Source organism: Lagopus muta, chromosome 2, assembly GCF_023343835.1.
Source record: "Lagopus muta isolate bLagMut1 chromosome 2, bLagMut1 primary, whole genome shotgun sequence".
In the NCBI taxonomy this organism is placed as follows: domain Eukaryota; kingdom Metazoa; phylum Chordata; class Aves; order Galliformes; family Phasianidae; genus Lagopus; species Lagopus muta.
The window spans coordinates 70,310,930-70,329,302 of record NC_064434.1 but is presented as its reverse complement, the minus strand read 5'-3'; the positions used below and the strand labels follow the sequence as shown (position 1 = coordinate 70,329,302).

The following is an 18,373-nucleotide window of genomic DNA, read 5'->3' as shown; positions in this document are numbered from 1 at the left end:
GGGTCACCTCTGTGGAAAGCAAACAGGAAGGTATCAATACAGTGAACTCCAAGCCACCAAGCCACCATATTCAAACCCCAAGTGCCAAGCAGACCCTGGCTCAAGCAGTGTAGAAGCATGCTCCTGCCATCTCCTTCCCATGCAAGTTAGAGCAAGTTTCCCAGAAAGGGACCAAACCAATTTTTTTTTTTTTTTTTTAAACTAAATGCTTTTAATAGAAAACAAAATACAAAATAACTCTTTCCAGAAAGCAGAAATATTTAATCTCTCTAAGTGACAAATTAGAACGTGCTTTTTCTGCAGATCCTTGTTTTAAATGCTGATGATTTATTTCACAAAGTGTTCATGAAACTGATATTGCAACATTTGGAGAAAAATCCAACACTGGCAAAGCTGCCTCTGCGTATGCACAATAATTTAGTAATACTATTTTTTCCTCACGTCACTTTGTGTGTATGTCTCTCTCCCCGTCCCCTTCTTCCTAGATTGCCAACTTCCTTTTACGGAAATACTTCTGTGAGGTGCAGTGGTAGACTGACATGCCTTGCTTCAATTAGGAGTCCAAACATAGCCTCTTCAGTTCCATCGTGCCCTCCTCCAGCCAAAGCAAGTCTTGTATTACCCTTTAAGCCACCGCCCTCACTGTTCTCCCATCCTCAAAACACAGTGCAACCAGATTCAGAAAGATCCCTCATCATGGAACATAAATACAAATATCACAGCTAGTACCAGGAATCAAACTCAAACAACAATGCAGAGACAGGCCTCTACTAAGGTCAGACTTCCATCCTCTTATTAAAAAGAAAGAAGGTATTTTCTGCGTAGCTAGTCCAAAATATTGCAGAAGTGCAATAAGGAGCTGTAATATTTGGGACCGCAATGAGTGTAGAAAATACATAATGTTCTTTTAATATAAGGGTCTTAAAATGCTGGTACTCTGCAATACCAAGAAAAGAAAACAAAACACACTGGGCCAGTAGTTCTCCACACGCTCAAGCCTCAGTTAGCAGTAGATAAGATGTGCCCATCAATCAACGCAGGACATTTAAGTGCAGGTCAGCAGCTTATCTGGCTGGCAGTTTCACTTGTCTGGATCACACTTTTGGTTTCCCCTTTTCCTCTCCTACAAATACAGGATTAGAACACACGTGTATTTTCATCACTCCTCCTTTTTCTTTACTCCATTTAACAGCACAGGCCTTCTTATGGGCATGAAATTTTAAAGCATTTGCATCGCTCTGAACGCGCCTTTCAAGGGGACAGAGGCAGAAAAGTGTTTCACAGTCAGTAATCTCAGCTTGTAATGGACTCTGGCATTCAACACCCCCACCCACTTCCCTAAGGAAAAGAAAAAAAATTAATGTTCCTGATTTTCTTGTGCAATTCCAGTCACTAGAAGAAGATTACAGGCCATAAACTGTACGCTCAGTACATTATTCATTTGTCCGGTATATACACCAACCAGTTCACTGGAAGACCCATCGGCAGGGGCATTGCAGTACGTGTTACGGATGTCCCAGACCCGGACAGAATTGTCCATCGAAGCTGAAGCAATTAAACTACTGTCAGGGCTAAAAGTAAGGCTGGTTATGTTGTCCGTGTGCCCCCTCAGTTCTTTGTAGAGAGTTCCTGAAGCCAAGTCCCACAGCTTTAGCCGCTGGTCTTCACCCGCCGAGGCCAGGTACTTACCATTGGGAGAAAATGCAAGTGCCAGCACGGGGCCGCGATGCCCGGTGAACAGGCGCACCGAGTTGCCTTGCTGAGTGCTCCATAAGCGCACAGTCTTGTCTGTGGAGCCTGTCGCTAAGTAGTTGGAATTGGGGTGGAACTTGACACAGTCTACATCCAGTAAATGGCCTGCATATATTCGCAGAGGGTACGTCCGATCAAACGACCAGAGTCTTGCGGTGCGATCGTGGGAGGCGCTGGCAAAGTACAGGCTGCAGGGACTGATGTCCAAATCCCAGACAGGGTAGGCATGTCCTTGGTACAACACAGTGTTTGTGAAACTTCCGAGGTCCCAGTATCTGATGGACATGTCCTCAGAACAAGACAAAAGTCCTGAGCTGTCTGAAAGGAACCTGGTGCTATACACAGGCCCACAGTGTCCTCTCAGGATTTTCATTTCTGTGCCTGCGCTGTCATCTTCTTCCTCCTGGTCAGGAAGAGGAAAAAAAAACAACAAACAGAGAAAAGCATGTTTATCTGTTCAGCACATACAGGAAAATAAGCTGGCATTGACACAGAAGAATTTATTTCAGATGTGGCACATTCTGCACAACCCCAAGACACAAATGCTGCTAGTGCATTTGGTATCAGTGCTAAAAGAGCTGCTGAGATCAGACTTATGTAAGAGGTTTCACCCCTACTTTGCATAGCCTCACGCCTGCTCTAGAAGGCAGTTAACCCAGAATCATATGAAAAATACAGAAAAAAATAAGCATTTTAGGAAAGCTTTCCAAATGCCTGTTGCTTTAAAATACTTGTTAAAAACATCTGCTAATTCCCTCTCCACTCCCTGCTAAAATTTTGGCTAGATGTTAAAACAGATCTTGGCATCTGCTCTTTTGGTGTGGTCATTCTTGGAAGTAAAACTCTCAGTAGAGAAAAAGAAGCCCAGATGTCTTAAACAAAAGGCAGGAGGCAGAAGGACAAGGCCAATGTGACAAGCTGCGTACTGGACATTCCTTCTCAGCCCCACACTTTAGCAGAGATCCAGCAGAGATCATAGTATCTATTTTTCTGCGCCAGCACCATCAGGATGCTTTACACCCCCACCTTTCAAGACCAGCAAATGCATCTTATTTAGGCCAAATAATCTATTTTGGGGTAGAAGATAAGTAATCACAAAAAGGATTGTAGTGGAAACCTTTTTATCCTGCAGTTCTCCAATCACCACAGCAGATCATCAACAATTAAAGGCTTTTACATTTTAAAAACCTCAATGGGCTGTGCTAAAGGAATTTGAGCATTTTACTCCTTCTCAACAGAGGCCATCTATGGGAGTCTGCTCAAGCAGCGCCTCGATAACCAAAGGCTACAGACTGCACAGGCTGCAACAAATTTCAACTCCAAACAGTGTCCTTGTCCAGCAAGTTGCACTCTCACCTCAGTGAGAGCACAAGAAGAGAACCACGGCTTGGGATGCATCTGCTTGAGACCATCCTTCCTTGGGATGCTCTTGCAGATGCTTTCAATCACTAGTGAATCAGTAACGCTTGCCTATGGACAAATCTGCATGTGCAATTCAACACGATGCCCCTTTGTTAGTGAGCAGCCTCATGTACTTTTATCACTGCACACCGGTTTCTGTTTCCTGCAGAACAAGCACTTCCTGCCCTGAGAGGAAACTCAGCTCCCCAGGGCTGCTGCTGACCAGCAGAAGCCAGCGCACAGCAAGCGGCTCTCAGCTCTCACAGTCACCTCTCAGGGCGCAGGACCTCAGGAACCACAGTTTGGCAGCATTTACCTACAGCCCTCAAAGCCCTTCTCAACCAACAGTTTCAAATCCCACTCACAAAAGTGAGCACGCTGTAACTCTGCTGGCTTGCTGTCTTCCTCCATCCTGGCTTTGTGCTCAGTGGTAGGTGGCAAGCAATGTTTAATAATGCTAATGCTCTTCAGAGTAGTCAGCGCCCATGGGATTTTTATGATGTGGCTCGGAGCCAACTCCATCTCTCATGGAAGGTGAGGCACAAAGAAATTACAGGCTCTAGCAGGCAAAGCTCTGTTCTTATTCAAATTGCTTTTTCTACTTCAGACAGAGCACTGCTTGCTGGAATCCACAGCATCTCTTTTAATATGGTAACGGCCTAGAATGCTGATACCTACCCTGTTTTATCCTATTTAATTATGACCGAAAGATCCCTAACAAATTTCCAACAGAAGTCTGCTCGAGTGCCCTATACTGCATTACAGTTTTGGTAAATTCTGCAAGTCCAGGTACTTAATTCTATGCTTTGAAATTCATACAGAGCTACTTCAGCTACCTGCAAGAGCATACACTTTTGCTATTACAAGCACATGCTCTTCTTCTCTTATACTAAAGCAGCAGCTGATTTGAAAATGCCTGCCTAAGAATTCAAAAGCCACACTTCTGTATGAGCACAGGTAGCAATTATTACCTTTCTCTTCTGTTTGATACTCAGTGAAACAACTGCACATTTCTGTTACAGTTCACTGAAAATGGGATACCTGTAATGCTTCTGAATCACTACATTCTTCGTTTTCCTCCCTGTAAGTTAGCCTGCTAGCCAGAGCGGGCTAAATTTACAAGCTATTTACATCTAATTTAAACAATACCCTACAGATACAGTAAAAGCTACCTTTTATTATTTGCACTCTCCATTTTCAAAAGAATAACTATCAAAATATTTACAGTAATGGGACAGAACTGGAAAACTGACACTACTGAACATTAAAAAAAAAACAAACACAAAATAACTGCTCATCAATAGTGAGTAAGAAATCATCCTGAGCTAATACAAGACACCCCAAAACTGTTTTGTTCTTTTCAGTTTGTTAATGTGTTGGCATGTTTTATTATATTGCACACCTTTCAAATGAGACACTTGTAGATAAGACTGCCCAACATTTCAGTTATTGCTTAAATCAATAAATGAGTTTGACAGGACAGTCATCTGAATTCAGAAAATGCAAATGTTTCACTGCATTTAACCTTGTGAGCAGCAAACCTTACCTAGCCTTCTGTGCAGCATAAGCATCAAGGGAATGTCTGACCCTCAAAAAACCAAGCAGAACAAAAAGCCATCCTCCGCCACCCCAGAAAGACTTTCTCTTACTCTAAGCACTATCAAGTTTCTCTGAGTATCATTCTTCTCTCTCATCCTGTCAGGATGGAAGATCTCTTATCTGCCTACAGTAGGGATCTCTAGCAGGGGAACTCAAGGAGGTAGACACCAAGGCTCTCCTTGCAGGACATTTTTACTGCTTCTTCCCACACTGCCTCCTCTGCCTGCCACCCATCAAGATGTCAGTGCCATCCCTGCTCACTGCCATCTCAAGGACCGCTGCCACTCACTGTCTTAAAAGTAGAGTCAAACAGGGTCAAGTCTTAGCCTTCACAGAATTTAAAGGCTTGTCACTCTTATGGCTATTTGGAATAAAGAGCATAATTTTCTGCTGATGATTGATGTAGCACCAGTGGTGAGCATGGCAAACAGTAAGGCCATTCGCACTGCTGCAAAATTGCATTTTGTACAGGGACTACGGAGTGGCATCTGTGAAACAACACTATAAATAAAATGGAATTTCTTTATCCCTAAATGCTGAGCCTCCCCTGTTTCCAAGAACCAAGCTGACACTGGCAAAGTGTATTTGGGCATCACACTGAGCAAAATTCACTAAAACTACAGCTAATAGAAAACTGACTTTAAAGCCTTTGTGTCAGTAAGAGACTTGGAAAAACTATTGATCTTCTGCCAAATGGCAACTTCACACATATACACACGCAAAAGGAGTTAATAAACCAGTAGTGTCACTTCAGTGCCATCCTGAAAGAGATCCACTGAAGCTATCACAGCCCCAGACCTCTATAACTTCTTAAACTGCATGACTAATGTGCTTGCAGCAGATCAGAAACTAAGCTGAAGGCTGATTATTTTGAGCACTACTTAAATACAGCAGTGCATCCCAGTCCAATTACTCTATACAGAAATCAAACAGAACAAAATGAAGAAACCCTACAAAAACCAGCCAAGTGTCACATCCTATACAGGTTACAGAACTCGATGCAGTAATGTCAGTGCACTTCAGCCTTTTCTGTTGCCAAAGTTTCCATCAGATTTATTGCTATGAACTGTTGCAGATCAGACTGCCATGACGGTCTGAAACACAGCTTCCACTCACTGAGCTACATGCTGGTGACTGCAGCCCAGCAAGGGTAGTCTCATTCAAGTTGGCTTGATATCTGTGCCTTCCACCTCAGTGGCACACATGTGGATAGTGGTCTGTTTCTACCTTTGATCCCGTGAGCATGTTTGTGAGCATCCCTTTGATCCTGTGGGCATGCACTTGCTGCTCTCTGATACAGGCATTTGTTTCCTTTGCAGTCCTTAGGCTTTCATTGGCATTCAAAGATACGGAACCAATGATCTGCTCAGGCTGATGTTTGCCCTCAACTCTGAACTCCAGATCAGGTCACTATTTGTTTTGTCAGTGATGAAATGATTCAGGGCAACGATGACTTTAATTTGTGCTGGTCTTTGACCAGTTTTTTAGACCTGTGCATAAATACTGCAGGATACACAAGATCTTAAAACAAACAATGCCATTTGTTTGTAATTAAGCTTCTGTGGCCATTTCATAATATATGTAAGAAAAAGCAAATACATGCCAACAAAAAGCTAACATATACTCCTGACAGCTTGGCAATATCCCACTTGTCTAAAGCCTGGAGTCAAAGAAGGTGATCTGCTAATTTACCAGATAAATTTTCCTCGTCACAGGTTATTTTCATTTATTTTTCCTGAAAGGCAATCCATAGCCAAATGTCCTAGGAACTTCTGCAGCTTATCATGACAACAAACCCACAGCTCCACCCTGGGTTAGTGTGACCTGCTCACTCAGCAGAAGGGCTTAACCAGAGAAGTGGTGAACACACTGCTGTGCTGTTTCACCTGGACACCTGCCTCTAGATCTCAAGCTAACTAACAAAGCAATCTTGACTCATACACCTCATCATATACCAAACTATGCACTCTTTAAAAATAAACAGAACCTTGCCACCAGGTATTTTTTTCTATGAGTAGAAAATAAAACAGCGGGGGAAAAGAAAAAAGGATGCTTCTGCTAAATGCACAACAGAAGAACAATTGAATGCTTCCCCCTCCCTGCCCCCCCTTCAAGAGGAGTGATTAAACAAAGGAGTTACAAACTGATCTCTAACCAGATACAAGATGCTACACGGGCAGTTGTGGTGAGAGGGGAGGGAGGGTGTGACTAGAAGTTAAAAGAAAAAGAAAAAAAACTGGAAGATGTTATCTAGCCTGGCATGCAAAGGCACAGATATCCCAGTCCTCATCTTTAGCACTCCAGCACAAGTGGGAATTATCTGAAGCTCCTACACTACTGACTCTTTAATGCAGACTCGCTGTATAATTTTTCAACTCCTCACCTCTTGCTAGAGTGACTCTTTACTTTTTAAGTTTTTCACTTAAACATACTTTTCACATCTGAGGCCTCAGACCAACTTTCTCTGGTTCTTTTTTTACTTTATCCTTCCCAATTCTGCCTCCCTTTCACCACTTTTCTGATTGCATTTTGAACCACTTCTAGTTTTCACTACAGTGTGTTTTTACTTTCCATATTTCCTCGTTTCATCTTCCCACCCACAGAAGAAGGCTCCGTGCTAACACAGCACAGAGTGTTCTCCAGTGACCTGTCTGTACCTGGCTGCCTCTGTACTGTGATCTCTTCAAGGACAATAAGAAGAGGGAGATCTGCACCTAGGACTCATGAACTGTGACCTGAGCACACTGTCATTACACCTCAGTGCAGCATTTTACAAGCAAAGCAAGAAAGAACAGGGATAAGAGGAGGCTCTAAGAGGAAGTGAGTCAAGGCAGACAGGCGGCAAAGAGACTCACAGTTTCCTATAACACTATTTGATACTCAATAAAGCCTGAATATATCTCAATAGAAAGGGTATAGAGGAGGGAAAAAAAAAAAAAAAGAGGTATTCAAACCTCCTCATCCAGGATATCACAAGCCAGGCGGATGCGGGACACATCAACAAGATGGGGCTCAGATTTTAACTTCTTGGAACGCAGGCTCCACAGCTTAACGCATGAATTATCAAACCCAGCAGCAAGCAGCTTGCTATTTGGTGAAATCTCTGCCGTGTTCAGCAATTGCTCTGTGTTATAGAAGGCATAGAAGCAGATGGTTGTTAAGGAAGGGGGCCCATCCTTGACACGTTTAATGCTGTCCTGCAGTAATTCCAGCGCTGCCTCATTCTGCAAGATGGAAGCTGGTACCTCGCTGGGCTCCAGCCCGTTGCTCTCATTACGCGAGGAGCTCCCGCTGGCGTAGAGCTGGTAGTCGGTCCTCTTGGAGGGCTGCACATCCAGGTGGATGTGCAAGGTCAGGACTTTGCACAGGGCGTTGTTGTTGTCACTTTGGAGGTAGCGAAGAAGGTAGTTGTAGCTGTCCTCTTGAAGGCGGATGACGTACTTGTTGTCCAGAAAAGCCCGGAGCTTCAAGTTGGACAGGATATCTTGAATAGTCATGGTAGTCTGTAACTGCTCAATGATATCCTTCTGGCTGGCATTCTGCAAGAACATGCCATGGAAGCGGCTGTAAAAACTGTCCACTGTGCTTTTGAGGCCATTCTGGACCATGTTCAGATGGAGGTAGACAAAGAGGGGATACAGAAGAGGCATCACTTCATGGCTGTGCTGAGAATCTGAATCTACAGAGAAAAGAGCAACAAACTTTGAACAATTTCTCAATCCACTTTCTAATCGGAACAAAGCAGAGCAAGGACAATTACTGCAAAAAGCCTCAAGAATAGGACTCTGTTAGTTTTTGGCATTTAAGTGGATCTTTTCAGCCACTTAAAAGGGATACAGAGCACCTACTGAAGATTTAAGTAGAGATTTCAAGTTGATGAAGAATATTATCAGAAAAAAAAGGGCAGATTTCAAAACTCCTTTTAGGAGTGGTCAGTTACTAAAATACTACCTAGCTACATGACAGTCAGATTTTTTCACTCTGTATTTCAGAAAATACATACATTGTCCATTGAGATAAACTCTAAAATTTACTTGTTACATTTAAAATAACATTTAATACAGTTTCAGTCAAAAATATTTATGTAGTTTGTGTTGGCCTGAACTTAGATGGCTTTTTTTATTTCCCCCTAGGCTTCAATAAAACTTGTACATGATGCTTTGGGTGGAACTGATTTGATTTATCCCAAGCTACAGTTGTCAGAATGTACTGCAATATTCTGGGCTCGTTCCATTTCTGTGCCAGCTCGTGTGCATGCTTTCTGTCTCTCACCCTGACAAGGCAAATCCCAGCAGTAATTCCTAGTGCATTGTGCAAACAGCTCCCGATTAGGCTATGCTATACCTTGCAGAGACTGATCTGTGCAGCAGCTTCTTGGAGCTGTGTCCCTCCCACCAGCTGCAGGGAGCTGTGAGGAGCAGAGCACTGCCACTGGGTATCATAATCCCACACAGGGCACAGCAGTGACTTACTGGAGGCCCAAATGCATGTCCCACTGTGTACCACCCTTTCTAACTTCCCCTTCAATCACTACCAGTAATATCAACCAACACTGCACACTGGGATCAAGGCTCACTGGAGAAACGTAGATATGTCACAAAGTGGGAAGAGTGGCAACCTCCATCTTCAAGGCACTATTATAAAAGACCTTATCCATTTTTTGGCTTTTTGTTGTTGTTGTTTTTTTCTTTTAAATCTCCCCACCTTTGGGACTCTAGGAGAAATATGAACCATTGCAGGAATACCTGGAATTATGGATGCCCTATGCACCCCACTATAGCATAAAAATATTTTTCCCATCATGTATTTGCAGTTTCTAAGTTCGTACAGGTAAATGAAAGGATATAAATTATCTCTTAGTAGCCTTGACAATTGAAAAAGAAATCAATTATGAACAAAACTCAAAATTCCTAGGCTAGGGGACAGAAATTAGTGCAGTAATCTACTAAGCTATCTGCCATTCATATAAAGCATTGCCATCTTCCTTTTTGTCTTGTATACATACAATGCTTTTCAGAAGATCTACAGATACAGAGGTCAAATCTATATTAACAAGATAAGTTCAACAGACAGCTAACAGACAAAGCTACTCAGCCATCAGGTAAAAAAAAAAATATATATATATTCATATATATATATATATATGTATATATTATATATATATTCAGTTGTAGTAACTGAAATCTCGTAGCTTGGAATCAAAAGATTCAGACAGAAACATGACTTGAAGTCCTAAGACTTTCTCTAGTCCACACCACGCCTCTCCCATTCCTGTACTAATTAACCACACTGTATGTCATGATCTTGAATTTCGTTATGCTGTCATTTATTTGTTGAAATGGCACAGATCCAGCTGGCTTCCTCTTCCTCGCTTCCTGATATTTACCTGTGAGAAAATTGCGTAGTCGTCCAAATTGTACTTCATATTGCTGTGGCTCCGGCAGGCAGGGAGCTGCAGACACGACGTTGGCACAACCAGATTCAGATTGGACTGTGAAGTAAAATAAAATTAGGATTTAAGGAGTTTTGCATGTGTGCCTGGAAATAAAACTTCTCATAAGATCCAAGGTAATCCAGCCACCGGGGTGACATTTTTGCTTCATACTGTCCAGGCAGGACACTGTCTTAAGCACCAAAACAAGGCATTTATTAAATTTAATCTAAAGAGTTACACAACTGAGACAGATCATGAATGAAAAACTAAACTGATTTTTTTTTAAATTTAAAAAAAGCTTAGCAACTCTTCTGCTTGCTCTCCCCCACCCCAAAGACATTTTTAAGCTTTCAGATACATTGAGTTCAGGAGAAACAGTGTAATGTTGTCACAGATCCCTTTAGAGGTTTACAAGACACTGGATGGTTTTACAACTTTGCACTCAGAAAGAGGAAAGCAATTTCTAACTTCATCCAAAACAAAGTCTTTCCATCTGCTAAAGCCAGCACCCTTCAAGACACGAGGCCTGCAGTAACCCTACCACAGAGCATCAAGGTCATCTCAGAGGGTATTAAACTGATTTTGGAATCAGCACCAGCTCTTATAAATGTGGTTCTGTTCCATCTAGAAAGGAAATGACTTATTTCTCTGGCACAAAACCCTTCCTCTTCTGCTAATGCCCTAGAATCTGCCTTGAGGCTTTGTGCAGATTTATAGACATTCGCCCATATAACCTGGGCAAATAAAAATACTGGTAATTAGAAACAAAACCTGCATTCCTAAATTTTAACTGATGTATTTAATTCTTCTGTTCTTGCAAGAGCAGGACAAGTCAAGGAGCTTTGTTTTCCTCTTTATTTTTTTTTTAAATAAACATTCATAACTGTTTTACCCTCCATAATACTTATTCTCATTATTCTCCCTTTCAACTTCTTCAACTTCTTTTGGCCTTTCCGCCTCCCAGTCCCTTTCATTCCTGTCTCTTTTCCTTCCTGTCCTTGATCGATCACTTTTTTTGTTCAGGCATTTGGCTCACGCAGAGGCACAGATAGCCTTGGAAGTCTATAAACAACATCATCACATTTTCACGTGCTCAAGAGAGAGGCCAGCCTGCAGCTCATCTCAATGCGTCTAATTAGAAAGAGATCAGCTCATGGTATGCACACAGCCTGTCACTATTCCTCCCCTCACTCTGTATCCCTGGCTCTTAGAGAAATACAGAAGATGCATTTACTGCAGGGAAAGCTGAATTCATCTTCAGCAACAGAGAGTTAAGCAGTGCTCATCTTCTTCCCTGGGGAAACACAACTAAAGACTCCAGTACCAATAGCCTATCTTCTAGCAAGTCAGTCTCAAAACAAATACAAGCTGTTAAAAGATACACATACACTGTACTTTCTACAGCCTGGTTACTTCACAGGCTCCATGTTGATAAGAATTCCAGGCTTAGAGCTTTGCATCAAAACTCAGAGCATCAGTTTATAAAGAAAACAACTTTAAAAACAAAGCAAAACATTTATGTAATGCTACTTATTGGTATTAAAGCCTAAATTAAAAAATACCTTCTACTTGGGCTCATAATTTAATATAATCAATATTAATCATGAGGAAATAAACTCACACAATTCAGAAACAAACAGCAACAGTTTTCAGTGTCACCCATGCCACTTGTGGCAAAAGCAAAGGACACCAGAAAAATAGAAATAGGGTCTTTCTTTCAAATGTAAATCTGTGGCACTGCATAAGAGTCAGCTCTGCAGAGCTTCAGTGGCCTTGTTTCAGCAGGAAGGGGCATGACTTTCCATCCAGCTTGTGCCACAAAGCACAGTGTCTGTCCTCAGCTTAATGAAGCGCTCCCTCCATGTCACCTACTTAACTTTCTTTCTGTAAGTAACAGAATTCCAAAATTAAGATGCCCTTCCTGCTTTAGAGAGGAGAAACTGATCTTCAGCTGCCTATTCTAGAGCAGGCTGACTGGATGACCATCAGGCTCTGCACTTCACTCAATAAAGATGCTAGAGCTTGATCCTACCAAGCACACAGCAAACAAGCCCTAACCTAGCAGCCAGTGACAGCGAATTCTAATCTTTTTCCTTCTCCAAACTCTTGCCCAGTTAACGCTGCTAAAAGGGATCAAGAGCTCAACAGCTCCCAAAACAAAAAAGCAGATATTCAGGTATTTTTTTCTCCCGGTGGAAGAAAAACACATTAAGAGATCTACACTATTTTCTTCTCCACTTTCCCTAGTGGCCGTAAGTGCAGCTATTGGAAACATCTGCTCCCTGCCTTCACTTCCTGTAATTGCAGCCAGTTAAGCAACCCGCCAGCAAATTCCAAGGAACCCATTCCTGTTTCAGGGACACCAACAGCACCCTTCTGGTCTCCTGTTTCTGCTAAGAAGGAACAAATGCAGGGCCGTTTCATAGCAACTGGTTCTCCTTCGATGAAAGTGCAATTAAGTACAATTTTACATTAATTCTGACAGTCTTAAGTATTGATAGGATACTGTGGACAATATTGGAGAAACCTGTTCTTCAGTTGCTTTTTCTATCCCTCAAACACTCTTCTAGTTCATTAAGAAATATGAAACAGTCAAAAGGAAGCTCTGAGCTGTATTTTAGTGCAAAAACCAGAACTGTGTAACTATAGCAAGTATGGAGAAAGGCTGAAGAGGCTCTGGAGGATGACAAAAAGAATCATCAAGGCAAAACAGAGAAACAAAACTATTTAAAACCAAAACCAGTGGACACTTCACTCTGAAAGGAGAAATCAGAATTGAAGACAGCAGTAGGCAACTCTCCCATTTCTAGAGACCAGCTAACTTACAATGCAAACAAAGGAAAGAGTTGAACAGAAAAAGTAAGGTGAGTTTTGTTAAGGACAAAACAAAATCATCTCCAGAAAAAAATATTTTATTGCTTTCTCTGAAATAAAGCTGTGCTAGCATCAGAACCTGGCCAGCTCTTATTCAGCTTACAAAACTAAAATGACTGTAGCAGAAGTATTTTGAGCTTGTTTTGTCAGGATAGATACATGCTAGGATTTTCTCTTTCAACACAGTCACTTGCAGAACTGCAGCATATTCACTGATAGCTTACTACCAGCATGCTTGACATGGAGAAATAGTAAGCAGCAGAATACACGATAGCAGACCATTTTCAGTTCTAACGAAAATTGATGATTAAGATCTGAATCATTAGCCACAAAACCCTTGCGCTGGCAAGAAGATATAAACTAGTAAGAAACTTAGTAATAATATTTGGTGGAAGATTAGTAAAGAGACAAAAAAAAAATCAATCACAAACAGTCATGCTTTACTGAGGTCTTTTTGCATGATGCCATGTGGGAATGCAAGGACTTGCAGTCCAATTCAGCTCTGTTTGTCCTTCAGATACTCTGCACCCTCCCAGTATCGATCAGTTCCAACTTCTAATCCCATTCCAACCGACCTTTCTACTCTTCTTTTCCCTAAAACATCTCATCAAAATTGACCAAAACCAATTTGCATCTCACTTCGGTTTCATTTCTTCCCCATCCTTCCAGTGCTACTTCAGAGAGTTGCAGCAAGCGTCTGCCAACTTTAAAAACAGCAAGGAAATGAAAAATACTGAGAAGGTGCAAGTCCATTTTAATAACAAAGCATTACCCAATTTCCTTCAGGCTCCTACAAGAGTCAGCCTACACATTTACCCATACATCGTTCATCTTAGGACTGTAAACACAGCAAAATAGTTGAGAGGTGGAAAGAGCCATTTTGGCATCCATCTTTACCCAGGTACAAGCACAGAGTTACACAACAACCAATGTTTTGTCATATTAAGCTGTATCACAGGTAAATCATATCCTTGCCACTCTCAGCTGGGAATACCATTACATCCTAAACAGATCAACTAAAAAAGACCCACTCTTTTACTTGTGCTTTCACCCCAAGTTCAACCTTGTATTTTTCATTACTTTTAAATGTAAATAAAGTGTTTACAACCTCCATATCACTTGCATCTTTTCAACATTTGCAGCTGCACAAATACTAGCACAGTTTATTTTAACATAAAAAAAAGATAACATTAAAAAAAGATAAAAATATAAATAGTCTGCCTGGTCACAGAAAAGACTGGGATCAGCAAATAGCATAATAGAATTCAAAAGCCTTTAAGAAAAAGGAGACAGTTTATTTCTGTGCCTCATCAACTGAAGGGTTTTCCCCCCACCCCCCAGGTGACACATAGGAGCTTTCACAATTTGAAATACAACAAGGACAGAGAGAAAAAAACAGCCTGTATCACTTCCATTTTACATGACATAGGCCTCCTGGAGCACAAAAGTACAATAGATTTTCCTACTCCTACTTAATCCCTCCTGCAGGCTCTTCTAAGTTTGGTATCAAAGTACCACTACTCACCACACTTCATGTTTTCTAAGATACAGTGCATGTATTTACCACTATCCAAGCCCAATGCTCCACGGCCCATGCATCTCAATTTTTTATGCTTCTAACTATATTTTCATTCTCTGAAATCGCTTAACTCACTCCAGCTTCATACTGGCAAATTTCCTTCGAAAGGGAAGCTCTCCATACATACAGGTGAATTCATTTAGCTTTACCAAGATCATGCGTGCTGGCAAGAAGCACTCATGGAAAATAGCAGGATTACCTGTGAGATTAGCTGCCATCTCTTCAGCAGTCTGACACAGCCTCAGCCCTTGTTTTAGGGGACCTTCTGAGTCCACATACTGACGGCGCTTGAGGTAGCAGGACACTGCCATCTGAATCTGTTCTGTGCGTACGCGTTTCATGACCTGGAAAGAAAAGAAAGATGATGGACTGCTACTGTGGAGGCATCTGCTGAGACCAACACGCACCATAGCTGTACTGCAAGTGATAGGGAACAAATGGCATTTTCACTGCTGAAGTTAAACAGCTCCATTACTGAAGCATGAAATAAAGCTTGTGGGCACCTGTCACAGTACCAAGGCATAACCTTCATGCTTTGAATCAGCTCCCTGAAGATATTTTGCTGCTTAATTCTACTGATTTCACTAGGAAATCCACAATACCATTGAGGAGTGCACACTGAAGCTGCAGTGATCAGTCAAAGTATTCGATTTTGTTAAAGTAACTCACAAAAAGGAAAAGTTTCTCCTCCTTGCTTTTTACAGTAACTTCAGTTGTGTGCTGATTCTTCTGCTTAAACAACCAACAAAATGACACCAGAAGAGCCAGGGGAATAAGGAATTAATATAAAAAGGTGGGAATTTCAGAATAGTCATGCTTTAAATAGTCTACCTGTTTCACTTATTTGGGGAATCAAAGAAGCAATAGCTTATAGCCTGAATTTACAGGTCAGGGCCAGCGTTCTGGTGCCTCAGTCAGGTACGTTTCCAGGAAAAAAAAAAAAAAAAAAAGAAAAAAAGAAAAAGCCAAAGCCTTTTACACCTGCCCCCATCCACGTAGACTTATTGCATTAGACAAATTAAAAAAAGATCCTCTGAAGTTTCCCCTAAGTAAATTTTGAAAGCCATCCTCACAAGCAACTACCTGGTTGTATCTTGAACCCAAAAGGAGACTGATGCTCACTTTCAACCTCCGGCTTTTAACAAAAGCCTCAAGAAGGGGAATGGAACAGCTCACTTCTATCTGAGTGGTTACCAGCTGCCTTTAGACAATAGCCACGGAGCAGCTAAATCTGATGAAACGCAGCTTTGCAGAGAGTCAGGCACATACGACCTTTATTCCCTCTTCCAAGAACTGTGTTCCTAACAAAATGCCAGCTCAAAAAGCAGGCCATAGCCCAGCCTTCTCAGTATCCACACACGTCTGTGCTTATCCCAGCTGTCAGAGCAATGAGCTATTTGAGAAGTCCCAAGTAGACAGAGATGCAAGGTTTAGCATAAGTCACTTCAAACACATAGTGGAACTGCAAGCCCTAATGCTAGGGAGAAAACTTAAAAGGGATTTCCATTTGCTTTCAAGGGTGAAGTAACAGCTGATGGTAGGGAAGGGGCACTGACACCTGTAAGTTTTGAAAGCATTCTCAGATCTATTAAAATCAACTACAACTTATTCCATGCCAAAAGCAAATTTCCTTTTAACCTTCAATTAAATAAATCATCTTGATTTATGCTGCTACAAATGCACCCTCAGCAAGTCCACTGATGATATGAAGCTGGGAGGAGTGGCTGACGCATCAGAATGCTGTACTGCCATTCAATGAGATCCAGATAGGCTGGAGATATGGGAAGGGAAGAACCTGATGAGGTTAAACAAGGGCAAGCGCAGGGTCTTGCACCTCAAGAGGAATAATCACACTCATCAGTATAGTTAGGGGCTGAGCTGCTGGAGATCTGCTCTGCAGGGAAGGATCTGCCGGTGGACAGCAGGTTGGCCATGAGCCAGCAGAGAGCCCCTATGGCCAAGAAGGCCAATGGGATCCTGGGATGCATTATAAAGAGTGTGGTCAGCAGGTTGAGGGAGATGATCCTCCCCCACTGCTCTGCCTGGTGAGGCTCCTCAGTTCAAGAAAGACTGGGTCTTTCTTACTTTCAAGTGACAGTGCAGCAGGACAGAAGTCTTCCCCAGGAAACCCCTTTGGGCACCAAGCTCAGGCCTCTTACTTTGCCATCATCCCTCACCCTTAGCACCAGAAAAAGCAATGCCACAAGCAGGGAAAGCTTCATAGTGAAAAATGGATTGACAATGCAAGAAAAGAAAAACAACATTCCTATAAATGTTCTTCTCCAAGCCCTAAAAAACAGGGTTTATCATAAAACAAATGTAAAAAGGGGCTGCCAAAATGCCTTGAGCTGGGTTCAAATCAAGCACATTCACAACAGGTCAATGATGCAGAACTGAAGGGCAACAAGGACACATTTGTCCCCCCTGGACCTTCACATCATGTCCTTGCCTGGCTCTCAGAGCTGAAGAGGATCTTCAGGACGTGCACACATCAACCCTATGTTGCTTCTGTGCCTGCAGGAAACCTGGAGCACTCTTTCATTAGTCTCAGCTGCCTTGCTACACCCAAACACCCCAAGAACGATAAATACTAGTGCCATTAATTATTTTGACTGATAAGCAAAATACACAAGGAAAGAGAACGATCACCTCAGGAGCCTACACAGCTACAGTGCAGCCTCTTTTGCACAGTCACCAGTGCGAGCACACAAAAGAGACACTGAGCTGCTGCTCTTTGAGGAACAAGAACACAGAAACCCAGAGAATACATCGTAGGTTCCTCTTTCTTAGAAGAGCTGGAAGTTGGCTGTGCATTGAGCACTGGGTCGGGAGAATTCACTTCCTCCCACCCAAGTGCAGGTTTAGGCAGATTCCGCAGCCCTTTAGTATCACAGCTTGGACGGAGAGAAGCTGGAGGACTACTGCTGCTCTGCCCTCCATCCTGCCCGGGGATGAGGCACCAAGGATCCAAAACACCTCCCACAAACTCTGAAGTATTCAACTCATCCAAGATTCACAAAAGTTTCAAAAGAAACAAGATAAAGGCCCACTTGGGGTAGGAAAACCGCGGCCCCAGGTGGCCGTGGGCAGGGCGCTGCAGGCAGAAAGCAGACAGCCGGGATGGGAAGCGCGCCCCCCGCGCGGGGTGCAGGTCCGGCTCCCTCCCTGCCCGCGGGCTCACACCGCCAGCCCCACAGAGCTGCTTTCACTCCCCTCCCCGCCCCCACGGCACGATCCCCAGTCCCCACACTCACCCCCGGTGCCCGCCCCTCCTCTTGTGCCGGCCCCCTGCGCTCTCCCGCCGCAGCCCCGTACGCGCCTGAGGGTCACCCCGCGGCCTCCCCGGGGCCTGCGGGGCCTCCGCCACGAGGCGGCCTCCCCACGCTCGCTCCCGCCGCCGGGCGGCGCCGCTCCGCTCCGCTCCGCTCCCGGCCCGCCCGCCCGCTCGCTCGCTCCCCCCCCCCGGCACGGCGCGGGCCGCCACTTACTGAGCATCGCAGGCGGAGGCGGCGGGAGGCGGGAGCCGGCCGGCGGGGCCGGGAGCGCTGTCAGTGCGCCCAGCCGCACTGGGCGGGGGCGCCGCCGCTGCCGCCTCCGCTGTGCGCCGCGGGCGCAGCGGCCGGGGTTGCCTGCGGGCCGGCGGCCGGCGGCGGCCTCTCCATGGCTGCCTGACACACGCCGCGGCGGGGCGGGGGCGAGCGGGGCCGGAGAGGCCCGCGCGCAGGCGCCCTCCG

General features: G+C 43.6%; 1 protein-coding gene across 2 annotated transcripts; it reads right to left on the bottom strand.

The window, feature by feature from the left end:
• Window positions 1-238: 238 nt before the first annotated feature.
• On the bottom strand, window positions 239-18,244 carry TAF5L (TATA-box binding protein associated factor 5 like). Of its 2 annotated transcripts, none has more exons than XM_048936387.1 (5): window positions 18,128-18,244; window positions 14,839-14,983; window positions 10,139-10,243; window positions 7,707-8,431; window positions 239-2,155 (listed from the first exon to the last, which is right to left on the bottom strand). In XM_048936387.1, exons 2-5 carry the CDS (start codon window positions 14,978-14,980, stop codon window positions 1,358-1,360), a joined length of 1,770 nt encoding a protein of 589 aa, XP_048792344.1. In that variant the 5' UTR covers window positions 14,981-14,983; window positions 18,128-18,244; the 3' UTR covers window positions 239-1,357. The 2 variants fall into 2 exon arrangements, with proteins under 2 accessions (XP_048792344.1, XP_048792345.1); XM_048936388.1 differs by lacking the exon at window positions 18,128-18,244 and adding an exon at window positions 17,894-18,003.
• Between the last annotated feature and the right edge of the window lie 129 nt (window positions 18,245-18,373).

Bases quoted from the DNA above. Each gene is read 5' to 3' on its own strand.
- TAF5L (XM_048936387.1), bottom strand. From the start codon at position 14,980: ATGAAACGCGTACGCACAGAACAGATTCAGATGGCAGTGTCCTGCTAC. The intron at 8,432-10,138 runs GTAAATATCAGG...TTTTCTCTGTAG, and splicing joins ACTACGCAATTTTCTCACAG to ATTCAGATTCTCAGCACAGC. The intron at 2,156-7,706 runs GTTTGAATACCT...CTTCCTGACCAG, and splicing joins GTGATATCCTGGATGAGGAG to GAGGAAGAAGATGACAGCGC.